At 44.3% G+C, this 21,348-nt stretch overlaps 2 protein-coding genes across 2 annotated transcripts in view; both read right to left on the bottom strand.

Moving 5' to 3' along the window:
* The window catches only part of DDX46 (DEAD-box helicase 46), a 28,744-nt gene extending 16,676 nt beyond the window's left edge, over positions 1–12,068 (bottom strand). The window contains exons 1-10 of the mRNA XM_006262169.4: positions 11,958–12,068; positions 9,367–9,555; positions 8,824–8,964; positions 6,184–6,280; positions 5,027–5,192; positions 3,858–4,009; positions 3,425–3,538; positions 2,491–2,656; positions 911–1,031; positions 358–533 (exon numbers count right to left, since the gene is read on the bottom strand). Coding sequence (XP_006262231.1) covers positions 358–533; positions 911–1,031; positions 2,491–2,656; positions 3,425–3,538; positions 3,858–4,009; positions 5,027–5,192; positions 6,184–6,280; positions 8,824–8,964; positions 9,367–9,555; positions 11,958–11,974 — 1,339 coding nt within the window. The 5' untranslated portion in view covers positions 11,975–12,068. The remainder of the gene's footprint in view (positions 1–357; positions 534–910; positions 1,032–2,490; positions 2,657–3,424; positions 3,539–3,857; positions 4,010–5,026; positions 5,193–6,183; positions 6,281–8,823; positions 8,965–9,366; positions 9,556–11,957) is intronic.
* A 281-nt stretch (positions 12,069–12,349) lies between these two features.
* Positions 12,350–20,633, bottom strand: CAMLG (calcium modulating ligand). Its single transcript, XM_006262168.3, has 4 exons — positions 20,454–20,633; positions 17,724–18,181; positions 17,033–17,098; positions 12,350–15,169 (listed from the first exon to the last, which is right to left on the bottom strand). The coding sequence occupies exons 1-4, from the start codon at positions 20,605–20,607 to the stop codon at positions 14,978–14,980; spliced, it is 870 nt and encodes a 289-aa protein (XP_006262230.1). The 5' UTR covers positions 20,608–20,633; the 3' UTR covers positions 12,350–14,977.
* Between the last annotated feature and the right edge of the window lie 715 nt (positions 20,634–21,348).

Below are 21,348 nucleotides of genomic sequence, written 5' to 3'. Positions count from 1 at the left end.
ATGCACAGTAATTTCACCTGCCAGCTCAAAGCTTAAACACTGAGCTGTACTGAGAGAAAAGATATTTTTGGTTGGTTCTTCTAGAACTCTGAAGAGTCCAACCAAGTTAGCAAGACTATCCACATCCCTATCCATGGAAAACAGAAAGTAGCCCCCAAATTGCACATTGGTAAATGGCATTTAAAACACCTGAATGCATTTTTATTGGTCATGCTATTTCTTAACCATAACTAGATTATTTACAATACACACAGATCTCATTAGTGAATTAGCCCAATGCAGTTTTTTAAACATCAACATACCTAACTTTAAAAAAAAGCATAAATGTGTCACTATCTGAAAACAAAAGATATGTACCTATTGGACCTTCTCCTTCTTCTAACGACCTCTGATCCATAATATGCCTGAACATAGGCAAAAGAAATGCAATGGTCTTTCCACTTCCTGTTTTAGCAATGCCAATCAGGTCACGTCCATTCATAATTGCTGGGATAGCCTGGGCTTGGATGGGTGTGGGCTTTTCATAGCCATGTCTTAGAGGGAGAAAAACAAAGCACAGTTAGAACAAAAGAATGTTGTGAATGATATAAATCACATATACTTTTGCTGGAAAGATTTCTAAGTTCTACTTAAGCAGAAGTCTCGGTGGCATGCAAAAATACAGCACAAAAATAGAGAACTTAGAAATGTGTTACATAATTGATGAGAAAGACTAATTCCTAATAACTGTCCAATACACCGATCCTAAGTGAGCACCTATCAAACAATTTTTAAATACCTCCTAAGGGTTAATGTACAATGAGAAAAAGAGAGAGTCAAACTGTAACACCTTGGCCTGAAGACCTCATTCCCTGTAGACACAAAAGAACATAAACTATAGATATTTGTTGTTGATAAATTTCTCACTTACTTTTTGAGGGAATTGAGAATTTTCATAGAAATACCACATTGTACCCAGGTTTTGATTGGTTTGGGGCAGCCTTTCCCCTTGACTGTAATTCCCTCCATTTCCAGCCTGTACACATTCACCTCTGAAATGCACATTAATATACAATTAAACAAACTCTAAGCAAGTGCGATTTTTAAACTCAAAACAGCCCCCCCCCAAGAACTTTTCAGAATGTAGCAGCACACCATTTTAGAAACTAACATATTATGGATATTACAATATAAACATTTGCATTCAACAATGAATCGATATGTTGTTAACTGATTTTTATTATATTCACCCCATCGGCTGGTGGCAGGGAAAGTCCCACTAGCTCAACCTGGCCCAGTGCATGCTTGCTCCCAGGACAGCAGTGGACTCCACACATACAGCTCCAAGTCACTGATGAGAATCAGGAACCAGTGGGGCAAGTTCTTCCTTTAGATCCCCACTGCAACCTGCCCTGAACTCCAGCCCTAACAGACAGAGTCTGGGGACACAGCCAGCGGGGACAAGATGCTGGGCTACACATGCAGCACATGGAGAGCACTGAGGGGGTGGGAGTAGCAGGGGGTAGACAGTAGGATACGCGAGGGTGGAGAGGGAACACCAGGGCGTGCCATGGCACTGACACTGCTGCGGGGTGACACCATGCAGTGTACCTGTTTTCAGGAGGCATATTTAGACCAAACTGAGAACTGGCTGCAACAGAAATGCACCTGCCTGTACTGCATCAGGCAAGCACCCTGCTTCTCCTGCGGCTCTTCCCAGTGCAGCTCTGATCTGCCTTCTGCAAACCAAGGCACACGGGGCAGTTTCCCTCCATGGTGGCAGCAGCCTGGAGACAGATGCTACTGCCAGCCATCAGGTAGAACTGCCATGCATCTCAGTTTTTTGGAAAGCCCAACCAGGAAAAGCTGCAGGAGAAACGGCACGTCTGCCTAATGCAATGCAGACAGTCATGCCTTTCTGTGCAGCTCTTCCTGGTTTAGCTGTGACATGTCTAGGTACACGGGGCAGTTCCTCCCCAGTATTGCAGCACCTCTGGCAAGTTCTTGCAGCACCACAGTTGAGAACCACTGTTCTAAGCATTTTTCAATATCTTTCTCAGTCTGCTTGAAACCTGCAGTCTAAAAAGGTGACAGATTTTTTGCAGCATAGAAACAAAATTTAGCCTGCCAGAGACACAGATGCGGGGTCTGTACAAGAAACCATATTACACTGACAACGGGCAGCCCACAAACATGACAACAGGAAATAATCCATAACAACCACTGATCTCAGTTGTTTCAACTTCACTCCTTCCCTGCCCTGCCAGATCAGTCTCCAGGATCTCCCTTTTGTCCTTCAATTCTTCTCTGTAGCTCATAATTGGGTTTCTCTGAAGCCAGCTATTCTCAGATTACTGTCTGTAGATCATTTCCCTATGGTTCACTACATTTTTGCTTTACGTGGAAAGGGTAAGACCTAGAGAATTCACTGGTGCCTTACACAACAATGTTTCACAGACATTTTCTTTCATCGCAAATATCCTAAAATGCTCCATTATTATCTGTCATTACCTTCTGGGGTCATTTTAGCAAGCTCTGGAACTTCAACGTAGAAATTTTTCCTGAAGGGCTCATACTCTATCTTTCCATGATCCACTGGTTCTAGCAGCTTCCTCTGTTTGGTCTGATAGCCCGTCAAGGCAGTCTGAAGATCAACTTCTTCCTCTTCTGAAGAATACTAAAGAATACATTTTAAATCATATAGCAATTTATTTAGTAAAAACCTTCTAGAAGCATATGTTTAGCTCACTGACACAGTAAGAGAACGTTATCTTTCTCTCAAACCCAGCTAGGACAGTTGGCTTTTCAAGCTCTACAGACCACCCACAGCTGACAGATTTATGTCCCTGCTGCAAACCCTGGGGTGACTGCAATTCATGAAGGCACACAGAAGCCAACTCTAAGCTACATGCATGTGTCAACTCTGCCATAGCAGAGTTCAGCACAGGCTAACTGCCCAAGGTACTTACCCAGCCTAACAAGTAGATCTTACATATCTTGCTGAGTTCTGAGCTGCTACAGCTACACTCCTAGCAGTCCTAACTGAACACCCAGACAAAACAGCAACATAGATAAATTACTAGTCAGATGTACAACTACCATTCACAAGACAAATTACCCTCATCCACACATCTTATTAGCTATGTGTCAGGTCAGCTAAGTTCACCCACGTGAATATCTCAACTCCCAATTATATCAAACAGTCAGCACACTAAACAACCCAAACCTTCCAAACAGCTGTCTGCATAAGAACATGCAAGCGTGGTTCTTTTTGTTATTTTAAACTACAGCACTGACGGATATTATACATGGTCAGGTACATTCTGCCTAGCTTCGAGCAGTCCAACCAAGTCAGCAAGACTATCCACATGCCTAATATACTGGGACTTCTTTTTCTAAGACAAATACCCCTTTTCCCAGGAGACACCAAACGCTTTCCAGTTACCTCCATTGCATCTTGGTCATTCTCCATCAGCTCCCCTTTCTTCTTTTCTGATTCTACAGCTGCCTTTTTGGTTGTCACCACAGTCACTACTTTGGTAACAGTTGGTCCAGATTTCTAGCAAAATAGTTAAAGAAAACCATTATATTACATGTACCACCGAAATATGCTGTGCAAAATATAACAATTCTGTACACTTCCAAATGCATTAGCTCAACTTTGCTCCTAGTTCTTCAGATGAAACTTCAATAGGGTTAATATTAAAAATCTAATTTGTGGAGACTAGGGTTAAGGTGAGCAGGTACCATTATTTAGCTCTTGCTTGTTGGAATGGTTTTTTCCCCCTGAAATGTACTTTTCAACAGCATTTTCCTACATCATAATGTTAGCATTATGCTCAAGAAGACGGAAACACAAGACAATGAACCTATTTTACCTTTTCACTCCCACCTCCACCCTTCACACTTCTCATATTGAACTTTTTGACCTCTTCTTTAACTTCTTCCATGTAAGCATCCAGAGGGTCTAATTCTTCATCTTCCACCTCCATGCCTTCTTTTTCTCCTTCTGCAGTTTCCTCCTCATCATCTAGTTAGAGGGAGAGAAATATTTTTTCCTATTGGATGTTTTTGTTTAAAAAAGAAACAGTGTGGGGATTTTGTTATGGTTTAGTATAATGCAGATTTATGGAATCTTAATAAAGGCGAAAGTTCAACAACTGGGAAGCATTTATTGTAAAAGGTATAATGCACAGAATACCATAAGGATAGCTGAAAAATCTCTCTCAAAGGTCAGCCTGACTGGGAGGTAAAAAAGGAACCATGGGCCAAAGATCAGCCCAGGAAAAGGATTCTTCCTTATGCCATCCAAGGACTTGGACACCAGTTGCAGGAACCCCAAAATACTGAGCCACAGCTCACCACAGGTACTACACATGGACTCCTCTCCATGGCAAAACAAGCCCTGGAAAAACAAACACCACATCTGGGGTGCCAGCATAGCCAGCATGCCTCCACAACCCCAGAAGCCAGAACTCTAAATCCAGAAATCAACATTTAGAGCAATGTACATTCCTCCCCTGGTGATATGCAAGTGGGAAGATTCTCCTGGGCCTGAAAATGACACATGGCAGAGGGTGAAATTTGCTGTGCTAAGACAGGAGGTCATCAGTACCTGGTCCATTTAGCTGCAAGTTTAGTGTGGTTAGAAAAGTAGCAATTGTCAGTTCACAAACAAGTGCTGAAACCACAGCATTTGAAGCTTTTTTTTTTTAAACTGGGAGAGAAGGGGAAAAAGAAAAAAAAAAATATATCCACATATGTCACTGAACTGCTCATTATGTCACATAACTAACTTGTATAGCTGCCCAATAATTGGTGGGTTAACTCTGTCCTCTCTTCCATTCCCAAAACCAGAGCTTGCTGGTCTCATTTATTGTTTCCTAAGCTGTTTGTGGCCACGAACAAAACTATTTCACTACAACACATTCGACAAAAGTAGCTGAGAAATTTTAAAATCAAATGAAACAATACAAAGCTAGGTTTACTGTTAGGGGTAAAAGCTGTATTTGTTTAATTATTATGTAAAATCAAAATTTTAAAATACCATCATCATCTTCTAAGCTCCATTTTTTCCCCTGTTTCATTTCTTCAATTTCTTTTTTCAGTTCTCCGATGTTTTCCATAGCCTTCTTGCGCTGCTCTTCCCTCCATTTCTCTACTCTCTCTTTTCTTTTTCTCATTTCCTCCTCCAGTTTATTCTGATCAAAGTTCTGTGAGAAAAAAACAACCAACTCAAAGATTATTGCTCTGATCCTGTACTCCTTCATACAACTCGCCATTAGATCAGTGGCAGTTTTACTGGAAATACGGGATGCAAGTCTGGCCTCCATAAAACCTATATCGACAGAAGTTAAACTTATTATAGAAGGAAAGAAAATACTGATGTTAACTGTAACACTTGAATATAAAACATCACATCTAGTGCCAGATGGTCCTACAGATAGATCTTTCCAAACCAATACTCCTGAACCAGTTGCTCAGTCTTTTAGGAAAAGTATACTACAGCAACAGTTCCCAATCTTTTTCCTTTTTTGGTCTGTGAGCCAGTAAAAGGCCAAAAGAGTTCTCTTACCATCCACTATTTCCCATAATCCTTTGAATTAAAAAAAGCAGCTCTGACTGGTTTATGGATAAAGGAGTCTGAGGTCAGAGTGCTGGTGGAGGAAGCACATGTTGTGGAATAGGTTGGGTGGGGATTCTGGTTTTAGGGCTCTGGTGCTGACATGTACAAAGATAGAGGGTTGCCCTTGAGACACTGTTTCTTTCCCCTGGAAAGGAGCAGTGTCCATAACTGGAGAGGTGCTCTAGGCTTGGGAAAATAACAGCAGTGGATTGAGCTCCTTCCTCTTCTTCCCTGGTCTCTTTCTGGGTTACTTTTCAGCTCCTCAGTCAATCACAAGAAAGTGACATAATGAGCTCACATCCAGCTGGTAAGTTTGCATCCAGTATGCTGAGGTGGTCAGCCTTAAGGGGAAAATGTTTATGTCAAATAGTAGGAGTCCATCCTACTACCAAAGGTACAGTAATTAACCCCTTCACACTCACAAGAACATTGCCCAGACCTAAAAAGGGATTATCTGAAGTTGTTTTTCTTTCCAATTACAATAAATCCTATCTAAATGTATTCTAATGCTACAGCATTTATGAACGCTCCTGTTTAACTCATACAAGTTTCTCTCTCAGTGGCAGATTTATACATACATTAACCTCTTTATCCTTTTCTTCTTCTTTGTCCTCTTTCTCTTTTTTCTTTTCCTTGGAAACTTCTACACCTTCTGTCTTTTCTTTAGATCTTGATCTGAAAGGGGGAAAATCAAAGATGTATGACAGACTTTCACAAAGTGTTCCAGCTTTTCTTTGGAGGTTTCACATGCTGGACAGAATCACTGCCATTAACACTATGCATAGGCTTATGCTTTTTAAATGCTTTTGAGAGTATGTATCACTTCACAGCAAATCTCTCCATTTCATGGAAATAATTCCCACAACTGCCAGATACGTAGAATCTATTAGGACCCATTGATTCATACACTCTGGTTCTGTTCTTCTCATTTATTTCTGGGAGGAAGTCGCAGACTTCATTTCCAAACACTTACAGTTGATACTCTAGTGGCTCCACAGTTTATTTTACACCTCTTTGAATACAGCAGTTAGAATACAGATACTCAGAAATTCTTGCCTGTTACACTTCTAATGGCAAAGTGATCTAGCACTTTGCCCTAGAAATGCAAGTTCCCCCTGAGGATAGGCTACTGCCTGAAAGACATAAAAACACCTCCCCTCCAGGAAAGGCTACCTATAAACTGAATGCAACAGGCAGACATGCATTTGATATTAAATCCATTTATCACAAATTTTACTGTGCCTACCTCCTCCCAATAAAAAGTAGATGACTCCAATCTAAACATCTAAACTCAGAATAATAAATGTAAAATTCCTTTTACTCAATTAAATCTTATTAAGGTTTTTCATAGCCCACTGGGCTATTTTAATGCAAACCATATGCTTATTTTACAAGACATTTTTATGTCATTCCAACTTCTCCAAGTACAATTCTTGTGATCTCATGATTAAAATACTGGATTGTCATCAACCTGCTTATTCTATATAAACATCAGCGTGACAGTTTACATACTTTTAAATTATTTTACAACTTGACTCTTTGCAATTATACTGTAAATTCCAGTAAGAAGTTATTTAAAATGGCAAATGACCTGAAGTTAAGTTTTACTTTATTTCTAACCCAGTGTAAAAAGAGATCAAACTTCACCACTTCACTATGACTATTTAGTAGTCAGTTCATTTGAATGTAAACTCCCAATGGTAGGGCCCTTGTCTAATTAATGTTCTATATCAGTGGGGGCCAACCTTTATGGCAGGCATGCCACAAATTAGCCCCACACCCTCCCCAAATGTCTCTCTGATCCCATTCCTCTACCCAATATGCTGCTATGTTTTCTGCTTCCTGCCTTATCTGCCACTGTGTTGCCTGTCCCCTCCCTGGTCCAGTGTGCCACAGATAGAGGCTGCCCATGCCATCTGTGGCACCCCTGTTCTACTTGGTGCTGAGCACACAGGCAATGTTCAACAAACAGTTAAGAAACATGTACAAGTTTGATCCTAGCCTATATCATGGATTTCTCCAGTGTGTTATACCACAGACTTATCTACTGGCATGGATACCACAGAAAAACAGCTCTCAAACACTACTGGTTCACGTACCACCGTCTCAAAAAATTGCTGAAATGTCAAGCTCAGGAGTCACTACTGGCACACATAACAACAGTGTGAGAAACCCTGCCTCTTCTTTCATTACTATTCTGAATCCATTGCTATTAATGCCTCTCATCCCGTTATTAAAAGAAAAATATATACATCTCCAAAATAAATAATCAACCTGCAAGAGAACAGTGGGAAGAAGGAGTCAAACAATTCATAAGTGGGAAACCAGTACTTGGGGTGCATTACGAGACGGATCAAATGCCAATCATCCAAGAATTTATGATTACAAATTATTTTTCACAAAACCTTTTGAATTTTAATATTGATCATGAGAAACAGAGTTCAACTGACTTTTCAGAGGGGACAAACTAAGTTGACAATAGAGCCAGGAATACAGCCCACATCCCAGATGAAGTCAGCAACTGGCAGGGAGCAAATATGTCCTCATTAGAAGCTTGCTGCCCCTTATAAAGATATGCCCTGTCTACAAAATACAATAATGACAAGTATTAAATAATATTACCTTTTTTGCCAAATGTGTTAAATCTTTCCAGATGGCCTATTTTATTCTCCAACAAATGTGGAGGGTTTCCACTGGATTCTCTCTCTCTCTGATTACTGAGGACCAATGTCCACAGAAGAGAAATGAGTCCATTTCAGTTTCTGCAACTGAAAAATTAACCTAATGCATGAACTAGCCCTCTGCATGGGCTTTCTGAGTACATTTCTGGATCAATGACAGTTAATTATCTGGGAAGATCCTCTAACAGCTGCCAATAGCTTAAGAAGCTGATGAGGTCATGGCTTTGTAAAACAAATATAACTATGCAACATACAAAGGGGCTGTCAGTCACTTGGGTGAAAGACTCAGTGTACTTTTGCAAACTTACACATAAGGAAAGGAGATCTCTCCTGGGAAAAGACCTCTGCATGCCATTGTTAACAGTAAAAAAAAGTTTCCTGACTAAAAGAATAATTACAGGAAGAGGCAAACTCATTTAATATTAGCTAAATCCTCTATCTGGCAGCTATAGCCAGGACCTACAGAAACATAGACTACGGTAAGGTTTCACTGTGCCTTGTTACTGGGACAGCAGTTATAGCAGTGAATGCCAATACCTGTTTTCTGTTTTCTTGTTCTTGCCAGGACTGGGGGATCGGGACCGTCTACCTCTACTTCTGCTTCTGGATCGTCTCCTATCCCGACTCCGTGTTCTTCTCCTCTCTCTGCTCCGTTCTCGCTCTCTGCTTCTGGACCGTCTGCCGCAGGAGAAAAAAGTGTTTTATTTAGCATTCCATACACATGGCTGTCATTTTTTTTTTAAATATAAAAACAAACTTGTGTTGGGGAAAACATGACATAAGTTGGCCTGTTAAGAAGTGGGGGGAAGGAAAAATCATTTTCGTCAGTGCCCTGCCAAAGGAAGCTAAGAACCATGAAGGCCAGAAACAGAGTTACAAAATCCAGCTACAGTATACTTTTCCACTGGGTGATAAACTTAACCTGTGTGACACGTACTAGCCAACGCTTTACCTAATTTCACACCTGCCAGAGGCACCCATGACAAGTAACCACAGCAAGTGGAACATCACAGGTAGAACATCCCACACAGAAGGGCAGATACTTTGATTCACTTTCTTAAGACGTACTGCAACGTGTACCTTGGGCGCTTCCTCTCCCGTGACCTTGATCTCCTCTTGTCCCTGCTGCGTGACCTCTCACGCCGACGTTCTCGATCTCTGCTTCTAGAACGTCTGTCTTCTCCGCGTTTTGCTCTTTTGTCGGATGGAGAACGACTCCTGGAGCGGCTGCCAGAACGTCCCCGTGAAGCAGAGCGCTTCCGATAGTGCCTATGTTGTGGTAAGTGCACAAAATCAAGTCAAGATTCACAGGAGAACAAGTTAGAGGCATCTGCTGCATTTAGAACCGGGTCCTCTCTAGGGAAAGAACCAATTTTTAAAAAGGCTTTACTGCCCCTGCAAAACTGAACTAATGAACACATGTACTCCTCTGAAGTGATGGAAATGACTGGATTCCCTTGAAAGAGTTCTTACGAGATGGCATTGACAGAGCACAGCTCCTAATTGCAGCAGAGTTCCAAGAAGCATTTACTGGTGGTCCATCCATTTTGGTATATAAAAGATTAAAATTGCACATAATCATGCCTCTTGTGTCAGAGTTGACTGTGTAGTTTTGTAAAGACGTTAGACAATGGATTTGTATAGGATAGTTTGGATAGGGATGATCCTGCCTCAGGCAGGGGATTGGCCTAGATGACCTCTGGAGGTCCCTTCCAGCCCCACTTCCCTATGATCTGTAAGGTTTGGGCAGTCCTGCTCAGCTTATATAAATACCTCTATCCAAATACATTAAGTCTTAGTTCCACAGAGCTGCTATCAAACTCTATGAAAACTATCATATGCTAGCAAGAGCATCTGTGGTTTGATGGGCAGAGCATAGGGCTGGAGTCAGACTTGGACTGTATTTTTCTCAGTTACTGACAGGCTGTGACCTAGAGCGAGTCAATTCACCCGTCTCCGCCTGCAAGGTTTTGCCCGCTTAGATTCTAAACGCTCCAAAATACGGACCGTCTCTCCATAAAACACAGCCCAGATCTGGGTTGGGACCCCTGTAATAAAACAGCAATCACTCAGACCAGAGCCTGCTTCAAGGTGTAAACCTTAACAGAGAAGCACGAGCATAGCAGAGCAGTCCGTGGCAAATATCTCTTATCCGAGGACTTGAAAATGCTTGCACTTTTATAATCTTACACAAGAGCAGAGGTAGGAATCACTGCACCCACTGCAGAAATGCAGATACCCACGGGGGTGTCTGTACTGTTTCAACTGTGGGTAGCAGAGACGCAGCTAACCTAACTTGTGTACCTGCAGCGGTCTCACCATGCAAGCGGTGAATACTCACCCCATTCAGCGGTGAGTATTCGACCAATACCACTCCCTTAGCTAGCTACTTAAAGTTATCTCAGGCACTGGAGCACCAACTGAAGCGAAGACATAGCTAACCTGCAAACAGCGCTGTACAGTCAGTCCTCAACTTACAACGTTTCGAGTCACAACGTTTCGCACTTACAACCTTTATAAATTGACACCCTATTTCAACTTTCTGACCCCAGTTTCAACTTACAACGCTTGATTCGACGCGACGCCAAGCCAGCAAACAAGTTCGCGGTGTCACCTATCTCCCTGGAGAACATCTGTCCAAACTTCCTTGGACACTTTCTTTAAGAAAGCAAAACCCTGCACCAAGACCCCGGAGGAGACTCCAGCCAAGAGCCCTTCAGACAGTCCAGCAAAGTCACCTCAAAGAAGTCCTTCCAAATCAATATGATTGCTATTTACATTGATGTAGCTATATTACTCATCTATAATTGACAGAATACAAAATTTTGGGTTATTTTTGATGAAAATAAGGTATCCTTGGTTCAGGAACCAATCCTCCATTTATAACATTGTTTCCTATCGGAAAAAAATCAGTTCCGAGTCACAACATTTCGACTTAAGACACGGTTTTCAGGAACCAGTCGTGTCCGAGGATCGCCTGTAACACTAGGCAGGAGTTCAAAGCAAACAGTAAAGCACTGAAATCAAATGGATTTAGACAGCATGTAGCTGCTTACATTTTTGCCAGGAAAGAAGGATTAGCGCTCCGGTCGCCAGGGGTATACAAAATGAATTCCCCTCCAAGGTGTGCGACCTTGGAAAGCCCGGCTTCCCCACCCGCGCGCCTGCCTCGCACCCACACGCAGGCTTGTCGCGGCTCACGGCTGCAAAGCGGTATTTCAAGAGGCCGGATGGAGCGAGAGCAGCGAGGTGCGCCAGCCTTGCAGGGCAGCACCCACACGAAGATCCATGGCTGCTCAGGAAGTGTCGTTTAAAAGAGGGGAAAGAAGCGGCGGACCCGCAGCCAGCCCGAGGAGGAGGAGGAGGACCCGGCCCCGCTCAGGGATGTCACCTCCTGGCTCAGTGGCAGGGACGGCGGCGGCGGGGCCCTCACGAGGTCACACCTCGGCTCCGCGCGGGACCGTGCCCAACCGCCGTGTCCTTAAAACATTTCCGAGAATGACCCCCCCCCCGCCCCGGGCAGGTCGTTTCCCCTCAGATCCGGGCCCGGCCCCTGTGGGCCGACAGCGGCCTGCCCCGGCCGGAGAAGTGGGTCTCGCAGCGGCGCGGGGGCTGAGCCCGGAGAGGGGGGGGAGCGGGCGGCAAGGCCCCGGCGGGAGGAGCCGCCTCACCTGGACTCGCGGCCCATGGCGGCGGCGGCGGCGTTGGCCCGGGATCGGGTGCGCGGGCTCTAGGCGGCCGCCATTCCGCGCGGCGGGCAGAGGGGCGGCGCGCGGGGCCCGGACAGGCCTGCGCCGCGCGCGCCCCCTGGCGGCCGGAGGCCGGCAGCGCAGGGACAGCGGGCTTCTCCCCCCCACCTGCAGCCAGCTGTGCGTGCGGGCCCGGCCCCGCCCCGCCCCGCCCCCCCGGGACACGCGACCCGCCCCCGCTTCGCAGCGGGCTGCTGGCGGGGCCGGGGTCTGCGGGCGGACGGTCCCCCAGGAGCCCCCTCAAAACAGACGTGAAACAAAGGAGCGAGCGCATCCCTCCCCCACCCCCACCCCCGAGCAAATCAAACCTTGACTGAGAGTAACAAATGCCGTTTTAATAAATTTAATAGAAAACAACCGCTGTAGAAATAAACGTCCGATACATTTATGTGCGCGAGCAAAGGGGGAGGGGCGGCGGGGGTGCAAATCGAAGGTGGGACGAAGGAGATCCGTTTCTGGATCGCGCGTGAAGTCCGAGGGCTTCGTTCAAGTCTTGAGAGCCGAGGACACAGGCAACCCCTGGTGCTACCTGCTCCTGTCCCGACAACGTATCCTTTCCGCTCAAAAGCTCCACCTTATATTTCAGGGGTGGCGGCTGGAGTCGCGTCGGTCTCCGGACATCGGCAGACAAGGTCCCTTGGGTGAATACATCTTTTATATTCACCCAAAGACCCTTGTCGGCCTATTGTATTTCAGGCCGCTTGGGAAAGGATCTGCTCAGCCATTTCACAGTTAAAGGAATGCAAAAAGAGCAGGGCAGAACGCCAAAATAAACACAAGTATAAATCAAAATGCTTTTTTAAGCTTAGTAAAGAAGGGGGGGCCCTTTAAAAGGTGATGTAATATTAATAACCAGTGCTTTTTCTGCACCCTCCCTAGTGCTACCTGCAACACTTGCTAATTCGGATAAATAATCCTGAAAGTTGTGTCTCATTTCTGAGAATAATCTTCACATTTCAACCGTAGCTAAAATCTCAGCTGTCAGCATCTGCTGAAATTGTGTCCCAACCATTCCTGCCAGTGGACCTAAATCAGGTTGTCATTCCCCCCCCCAATCTATCCTTAAACATCTACACTGAGATGTTGACGCAAAAAGTAACCGCAGTACAAAGCAATCTTCCATAATTTAGAACACAAGTTTCTTGCTTCAGACATAGAGCAGAGGTCTGATCGTGGGTTCAGGAGCGCAACAACGTCATATTGCAGAATATTTTAAAAGGGGAAAACAATTAAGCAGAAAAGCAGAGTCTTGTTTACTTCAGAAACACAAAACCAGATTAAACAGGAGGCAAAACCATTAGCAACATAACCAGGCATCCCCTCCCAATTGAAAATCTGGTGTCAGTCTACTTCACCTGGATGCTTCAAATAAATAATACACAGAAGACAACAGGTTAAGGGTAACACCAGGTTCAGATGCAGTAGCAGCAAATATCCAAATATGGGTAATGGGAAAGGTTGGCTGATGGAGATCCCTCCTCAAAGTCTGTTCCAGTTTACACCATCCCACTAAGGCCAAATTTCTGCTGGACTGGGGACAGTGCTACCCTCTCTCCCCTAGAGAGCAGAAGGCATCTGCTGTGGGAGCCCCCCCATCCCTCACTGCTTCTACATCTGCTCCAGAAAAGGTGTCAGTTTCCACCCCCTCCTTCCACAGGACACATTGATCTTCTTATGGAAATCAACTCAAAATAACATGGTGATAAGAAGTCTTGTTCCCTTGCCTGTTTCAGTACTTAGGATTTGAATAAGCATGCCTATTGTGGCTTATTTGGAGGGACTTCAAACCAAAATGTAGAAGAGAGGAATTAGCAAGTCAGTTAACATATAAATAGCTCTGCTGAATGCTAACCAAGGGTTCTATTTAGGCTATTGAGCAGCAGCACTATTAAGCAGCAGGAGCAGAACTCCTAAGCAATTAAGGCCCTGTTTACATGCAAATGTCTTTTTCTATAAACAGAGGGAAAGAAACAGAATATAGATGTCAGTTAAAATTGTTTTAAACACCCTTGCAAAGATCCAGGAAGAAAAAAATCCCCTTGTTAACTAAAAGTTGAATAAAACTGCTATATTTGATGCCTATTGAAGTAACTGCTTGAGAGAATGGGGTGCCTGAGTGCAGCTTTCACTGTAGAAAATGAACTGTCTAAAGAAGAAGAGCGCAAGTAGGGTGTACATGAAAGCCGGGGTAAAATTAGGGCTAGAATTAAAGAGCTTATGGAAACATTTGAGACCAGCAGCACACGTGCCTTCTTGCTTCACAATTAATGGCATTTGTACGCCAACAGGATTTATTTCACTCTAGAATCCTCTCTTGAAGTCCGTCACCGGCACAACAAATAATTTATGGCACCAAGAGAGGATGAGGGCTCCAAGCCACAGGACAATGAAGAGGCATGTGTCGCCCAACCCTACTGCAAAAGCCACAGGCTTTTTTATTCAGCATTCAGAGTCTGAACACTGGAACGTAAGGATTCATTTTATATTAGTCATGGATTTCTTTTAAACATGGAAGCAACACCAGAAGAGCAGTCCTTACGTGTATCCAGTCACAAAGTGTACACATATGGGCTTCGTGAAAGCACATTTGTGCTCTCACACTGCAGAGCCAAAAGGGAGCAGCAATTCAAGTGATGTCAGGGGTGGAGGAAGAAGGATGTCTTCTAGTTAAACAAGTAAAGGAAATCAATCACTGACACTTGCACTCTATTCTTCACATTTGCCATGTGCAGAAACAATAGCTGAATACACTGTACTAAGACCACTCCCACCCTGAAACCCTGTTTATCCATTCACAAATGAGCGACTTTAAGATGCCTGTCAAGCATTCCAACAGACAAGAATTAAATTAAAGGTCTAAACCAGTTTGCATATCCACAGATGTTACAGGAATACAGAATGCAAAAAATGTGTGTAACTGCTACTTTGAGGTCTACAAGCCCTCACGGTGCATCAGAACCAAAAAACACCAGCAGTTCATGGCAGAAAATAAAAGTAAAGAAGTAGACACAAAGATCTGTGAAGACATCTCCCATTTTGCTATAGGTGTCCATGGAGCGACTAATCACTTCTGCTGGGATCCCCGACAATAAAAGAGCAGCAGTTAATACCGTAGTTTTCACTTTCTTCTCGCACTGAAAAAAAAAGAACAAAACAAAAGAGTAGTGATTACTGAGTGTATGAAGAGTCATAACTTCTAAATACATTTTAAATCCAATGAGTTTCTCTGGGGGCTCCCTCCTACTATGAGTGACAAGTCAACATTTGAAGTTAACATCATCGTGTGAATCGCTGACAAATGTGTGTGAATTCATGTTCTGATGGTCTCTTAATCAGCTGTCTACAAAAGGTTCACCAGTGCAGTTAGGCCAGGATAGACATGTTGCAAACCATCTCACATCCACACTGGTTTCTTCTGTAAAGAACTGTATTTTTGCCAGTATAGCTTTAAAATATATAGATAACTTCTGGACATATATGCATGCACACACTTTTGTGGAAGGCCAGGTAGGGATGCTTTGTGTAGGCTGTTTTTGTGCCATAGAATGGGCTATTCATTTTGTTATGGACCATGGTTTTAGTTATGTCAAGGGACCTATACCTTTGAATTGATATCCCATTGCATTTAAAACACATTTTTATGACTGCAGTGTTCACCTATGTGACATTTCAAAGTGATCTGAATTAGAACAGTTTAGTACCACAACTACGCATTATATGAAAAGGTAAATCATTTATGAATGTTAAGACAGTCATAATCATCAATGAATTTTAACAAAATAATGAAATGGATACTAGTAACAGAATAACCTGAGTAAACAAACAAAGTCAGGGCACTCCACATTAAAAATTAGAGAATTTTTAACGGAAGAAAAGGAATTCAGCCATCTCCTCTCAAGACTCCCTACGGAAGCTTTACTTTCGACTAGCCCAGACACAGGCAGGCCAGCCTGAGGTTTAAAGTCCCATTGGAACATAGAGTATACAGGTAACTACCATTTGCTTTCAATTCAGAGACTCACCTCTGAAATATAAAGGTTGAATAACTGATTTTGAGAAACACAGAAACTAAGAGAAAAGCTCTAGCTAGCAGACAACCTAGTGCAGGTGATCTGAGGCCAGTACCCTGGTACGCTGTCTGGTAACTTGTGCAGACCACTAAAGAATAATTACTTGAAAGTTCACTGTTTTTACTTACATATTTACTACTCTCACTCATTCCTACTTGCTACACTGACTCGGCTATTCCTTTTAACATGTAAATATTCTCTTTCAACTATGGCTGTGAAGTACTTAATTCTGCCTGACTTTACAAAGCAGACTGACAAAACCATCAAGCAAGCAGTTGCTTCTTTACAATTAACTTGTGATACGATCCCATTAATATAAAGCAGGAGATATAATCCCGCCATGTTGAGAAGCAGAAAGTAACAGGCATAAATAAAAATCGCCACATTTCAAACTTCTCTAAAACTGAGTTCAGGGCAGCAAAGGTCAAGGACCCATTTCACTGAGAGGGAAACATTCTGTTTGGTCAAACATGACATGAACAGTGCCTATGGATGGAGCCTAAAAACAGCAACTGCACAGAAGTACAGTGTAAATGGAAGGCAAAATCCTACCAAATCAAAGAAAAATCTAGCCAGCTTTCCCAAGTAAATGCTTCCTACTGGGCTATAGCTAAATATTAAGTAAGCACAAAAATCAGACACAAAACTAATTTTCATCCAAGACTTTTAAGAACATTTGGATTCAGGTCCTCCAAGATTAAAAGCTAGGGTATTAAGTGCCTTTCACTTCAAACAAAAGGGAGCCAAAGTCTCATACTGCGAGTGATACCTATTGAACCTGACTCTGTTTGTAGTACACTCAAGTGTTGGGTAATATTGTAAAGTACATTCTGTGGAAGACCTAGGCCTTCCTAACCATAATACATTCCCACAAAAGTCGGAAGCTGAAAGCACCCAAAATTACTTTTGTTAGGGCACTGGGCTTACCTTTGGAAAATACTTGGACAATCCCATGTAGGCAAGTTGTAGAGTAAGAAATGGAGCAAATATTGACTGAGAAGAAAATATAAGATAATGAATTAGACAAATAGATAGTTAAGGAATCACAGTAATTTGCACTTCCAAGGGAACTGACATTTATTTGTAATAAAATATTTCAGCTGCTGCACTGAAAAGCTATGGAAAATGACAGCCATGTTTATAAATACCGCTGATCTAAATAGATGATGGCTAAATTAGAAGATTAATCTCTTCCCTATCAGGCCTGATCCTGAACTGAGATAGGTGCGGGGGTTCACAACACCTCAGACTATGATTACTGCTAGAGATATAGCAATACTTTGTAAAGCCAATTACGATTCAAGAGTTGGCATTTTGTACTAGATGAGATGTAAACAGATGTTTGGAGCACTCTGGTGCTAATTACTGTTCTCAGTCTCCAGGGGCTAAGATTTGAGTTTGTACTCTCTCAGCTGCTACACAGCATCCGCACTAAGTACATAGTGTTGATTCTGAGAAGACTACCAGCCTCAAGGAAAGCCAGCAATTCATCTGGACTGATATACCACATTCTATGTATCTAGTCATCCTCGGAGCTAAGTATATGACATGTCTAGACTGGCAGCAACTAGGCTGGGTTTTGTCTGGTCACACTGAAGCATCGTTTTTTGTAACTCACCAAATACTTGCACACGAAGGCTCGGACTCCAAAGGCAAGAAGGGCGCATCCCACGAGTCTAAAAATCCGAAAAGAATCAAACTCCTCCCCTGCATTCCCATTCTCTTGACTTGGCTTCTCACTCATCAACTGGTTCCTTAGCTTCATTGCTTCATCAAATCTCGAGATGTACTGATCTAACCCATGTCGTGGTGCTCGCTGTGCAGGTTCGGGTGGCAACTCCCCTCTGCTGCGATGCCGGAGCTCAGTGGGACCCTCACTGCCAAGCTCAGGAGTTTTGCTGAACAAGTCCTTTTTGTCTCCCTTGAGCTCTGCAATGCCACTTGCATGATCAGCTGTTCCTGCCAGACTACAGACAGCATCACCCAGCACAATTCGCTTTGAAACTGAGGGGACAGGGAGGGAGTTGGACTTCTCTAGTTCAAGCTGAAGTTTTGATTCGGAGAGAGTGTCATCATCTAAAGAGGATAAACACCACAATGAATACGTTACATGCTGCTCAAACCAACCTCTAACCCCTGTTGTATTTTGGGCATCCACGATAATACATTGAATACGAGTGTGAAACCACAGCTTAACAATTAATAAATATATTAAATTAAAGAATAATGAATGCCTATTCAGTAGATATGTGAGCATTGGCAGTCCCATTTTATAGTGAGAGAAACTGAAACCAAGGATAAGCAAGGCAAGAGGAGAATTCTGTACTAGAAGCAGGGGTAGAATTCAGGAATTCCTGGCGTCTGCTGATAAATTATACCGTAACTCCAGATGAAGAACACCAAAGAGCCAACCATAAAACAGGCAACCTCATCAGGAAAAATCTGTTACCTCAACAGTGTCTTCTGATACTTTTCAATTGCAATAGGAACCCAAATGGCTCCAATCCACTGTACAACTGCTACAATATGTAAGTCAATACAGCACTTTCAAACACATCAAATAAGTCGTATGCTTTTAATTGTTGAGTAGTATTAGCCAAAAGTGGGGCAGATGCTTTCTTCAATTGTTTGTATGTTATCTCAAGTGTTGAAGTAGTTGCAGTCAATCAGCTATGAAAAATTAAGTGAGAGCTCTGGGTTTGAGGGGAGAGTAAAGAATAAGTCTGGTTAGATAGGAGCGGTTTATTCCAAGCACAGACAACTGCATAAGGAGAGAATTCAGAGTAAGTCAATTGGATGAAAGGAAGAAGGAAAAGACAGCCCACAGGCAGCAGAGAAGTACATCTTGGCTTGTTTCTCTCTCCAGTCAATGGCAAAACTGAAGTCTTATACCTGCAGAGAATGACCTTGTATTTGACAGAAAAAGGGAAGCCATCAGAAAAGAACACAGACACGCTAGGCGTGGATACTAAAATCAGGGGGGAAAATGCAGTTTAGAACAGTACATTTCAAAACAGACTGACTCATGCTTTATAGATACCCTTGTAAATTAAAATCTGAAAGCTCTTACAAGACTGCTTCTCATCACAGAATTTTCTGGAAATACAAATGATCTCTGATCAACTGCAAGTTTGCCGAGGAATTCTGTATGACAGCCGTAGCCAGCAAATGACTTTAAGCAACGTGTCATATCAAAGAAAAATATTGCTTTTGGTATTTCAAAAGATTGCTTCAGTTAAAATTTAAGGATGAAATAAAACAACATAACAGAAGTTGAAAAGAAAGACTGTGCAATTCATACAACTCTGCAACAGTCATTAACATAAGAAGCTTCCTGGGGAGAAACAGTAGCAGGTCTAGTTGAGAGAGCAAGGAACTGGGAGACGGGACTGCAGGCAAAATTTGCAGAAGCGCCAAGTACCATCTGCTCTGTTTTCCGAGTAAATACCTCCCCACACCAAAAGATCAAGTTTTACTTTCTAAAGGCAAATCCTTATGGATGAGGAACCATATCACTACCGTATCACTATCACCGTATCACTCCCCCTGCGATCACTAGCCACATCACTACCATACCACTATCACTGTATCACTCCCCCTGTGATCACTAACGGCATCACTACCGTATCACTATTACCACCCATGATCACTAGCATATCACTACCTGTGATCACTAACCCTATCACTACCATATCAGTATCACCGTATCACTCCCCCTGTGATCACTAACCGCATCACTACCACCATGTCACTACCCCTGTGATCACTAACCATATCACTACTGAATCACTATCACTGTACCACTACCCCTGTGATCACTAACTGCATCACTACTATACTATCATCGTATCAGGGCCCCTGTGATCACTAACCACATCACTGCTGTATCACTATCGCCGCAGCACCCCCCCCCCCCGTGATCACTAACTGTATCACTACCACCGCGTCACTCCCCGGTGCCTGGGGCGCTGTGCGGGCGGGCGGGCGGGCGGGCGGGCGCTCCTCCTCTCCACGGCCCGGCCCCTTTCCTAGCCCTCTGCTCTGAAGCCATTGCTTGCGATGTTACCGCTGGGCCCCGTTGCTCAGAGCCAGGCGCGCTGCCAGCTGCCCCAAGTGCCACCCCTGAAACCCGGGGGGGAGGGGACGGAGACACCGGACAGACAGAAGGAAGCGGAGGGACCTGCGACAAGGGGTCTTCAGGAGCCCGGCCAAGACACGAGGAGAGAAAACGAGCGACCGAGTCTACAAATAGAAAAAAACAGCTGTTTACAGCGCGCAGCCCCGAGCGGATCCCGACCGGCCCGGCCCGGCCCGGCCCGGCCCCACCGCGCGCAGGAGCGGCCCTCACCCTTGGCCGCGGGGCGGTGAAAGCCCATGATCCGGTTGATCCGCTCCTCCGAGTTCATCAGCAGCTTCCTCCGCCGCAGCTCGGCCCGGCGCTGGGACGCCGACTGCCCCCCGGGCCCGGGCCCGGCCCCGCCGCCCGCGGCCACCGCCTCCATCGCCGCCGCACAATGGAGCAACCCCGCCGCCCGCCCGACTGCGCACGCACCGCGCCCTGCCCACAGCTAACATGGCGCGCGTGGCGTCACGGAGGGGGCGGGGCCTGCCCTGCCAGAGGGGAGAGGAGCGTCATCCCACGCCTGAGGGCGGGGCCAGAGCCTCAGCCCCTCCCACTCCCCCATGACCATAGCACAGGGGCCTGGTGCTGGCTGCATGGGCTGGAGGGGGAGGTGGGCTCTGCGGTGAACAGGCCACACTTACCCCTGACCTGCACTGGGCTTTGTTTTTGGCTTTCCCAGCCCTACACCCTTCTCTGCCCTCATTTCTCTTCCCTCCCCGTGCCCTGTCGTGCGCGCCCCACAAAGGGAGATTTCATAGATTTCATAGACATTAGGGGCTGGAAGGGACCTCATGAGATCATTGAGTCCAGCCCTCCTGCTATAGGCAGGAAGTCTGCTGAGGTCAAATGATCCCAGCAACACAAGCATCCAAAGGTTTTGGAATGAGTCCAGAGTAAGTGCTTGTACCATCTCTGGGGGGGGTCTGTTCTAGTCCCTGGACACTCAAACTGTAAATAAGTTTTTCCTTATGTCCAGTTTAAATCGAGATGCAAGCTCATCTCTCTGCATGCAAAAGCCTACCCACCATACCACTTCTGTTTCAAGACATCCTGCCGTTTCACCTCGAGGAAAATTTTTGCAAATGATTTTTCTCCTTGCTTGACTGGCCTAATTGCGCTG

The sequence above is a fragment of the Alligator mississippiensis genome, chromosome 9, assembly GCF_030867095.1.
Source record: "Alligator mississippiensis isolate rAllMis1 chromosome 9, rAllMis1, whole genome shotgun sequence".
Classification (NCBI taxonomy): Eukaryota; Metazoa; Chordata; order Crocodylia; family Alligatoridae; genus Alligator; species Alligator mississippiensis.
The sequence above is the reverse complement of the archived record's forward strand: the minus strand, read 5'-3'. Positions and strand labels throughout refer to the sequence as shown.

Bases quoted from the DNA above. Each gene is read 5' to 3' on its own strand.
- CAMLG (XM_006262168.3), bottom strand. From the start codon at position 20,607: ATGGAGGCGGTGGCCGCGGGCGGCGGGGCCGGGCCCGGGCCCGGGGGG. The intron at 18,182-20,453 runs GTGAGGGCCGCT...TATCCTCTTTAG, and splicing joins TCACCGCCCCGCGGCCAAGG to ATGATGACACTCTCTCCGAA. The intron at 15,170-17,032 runs GTAAGCCCAGTG...TTTTTTTTTCAG, and splicing joins TGTCCAAGTATTTTCCAAAG to TGCGAGAAGAAAGTGAAAAC.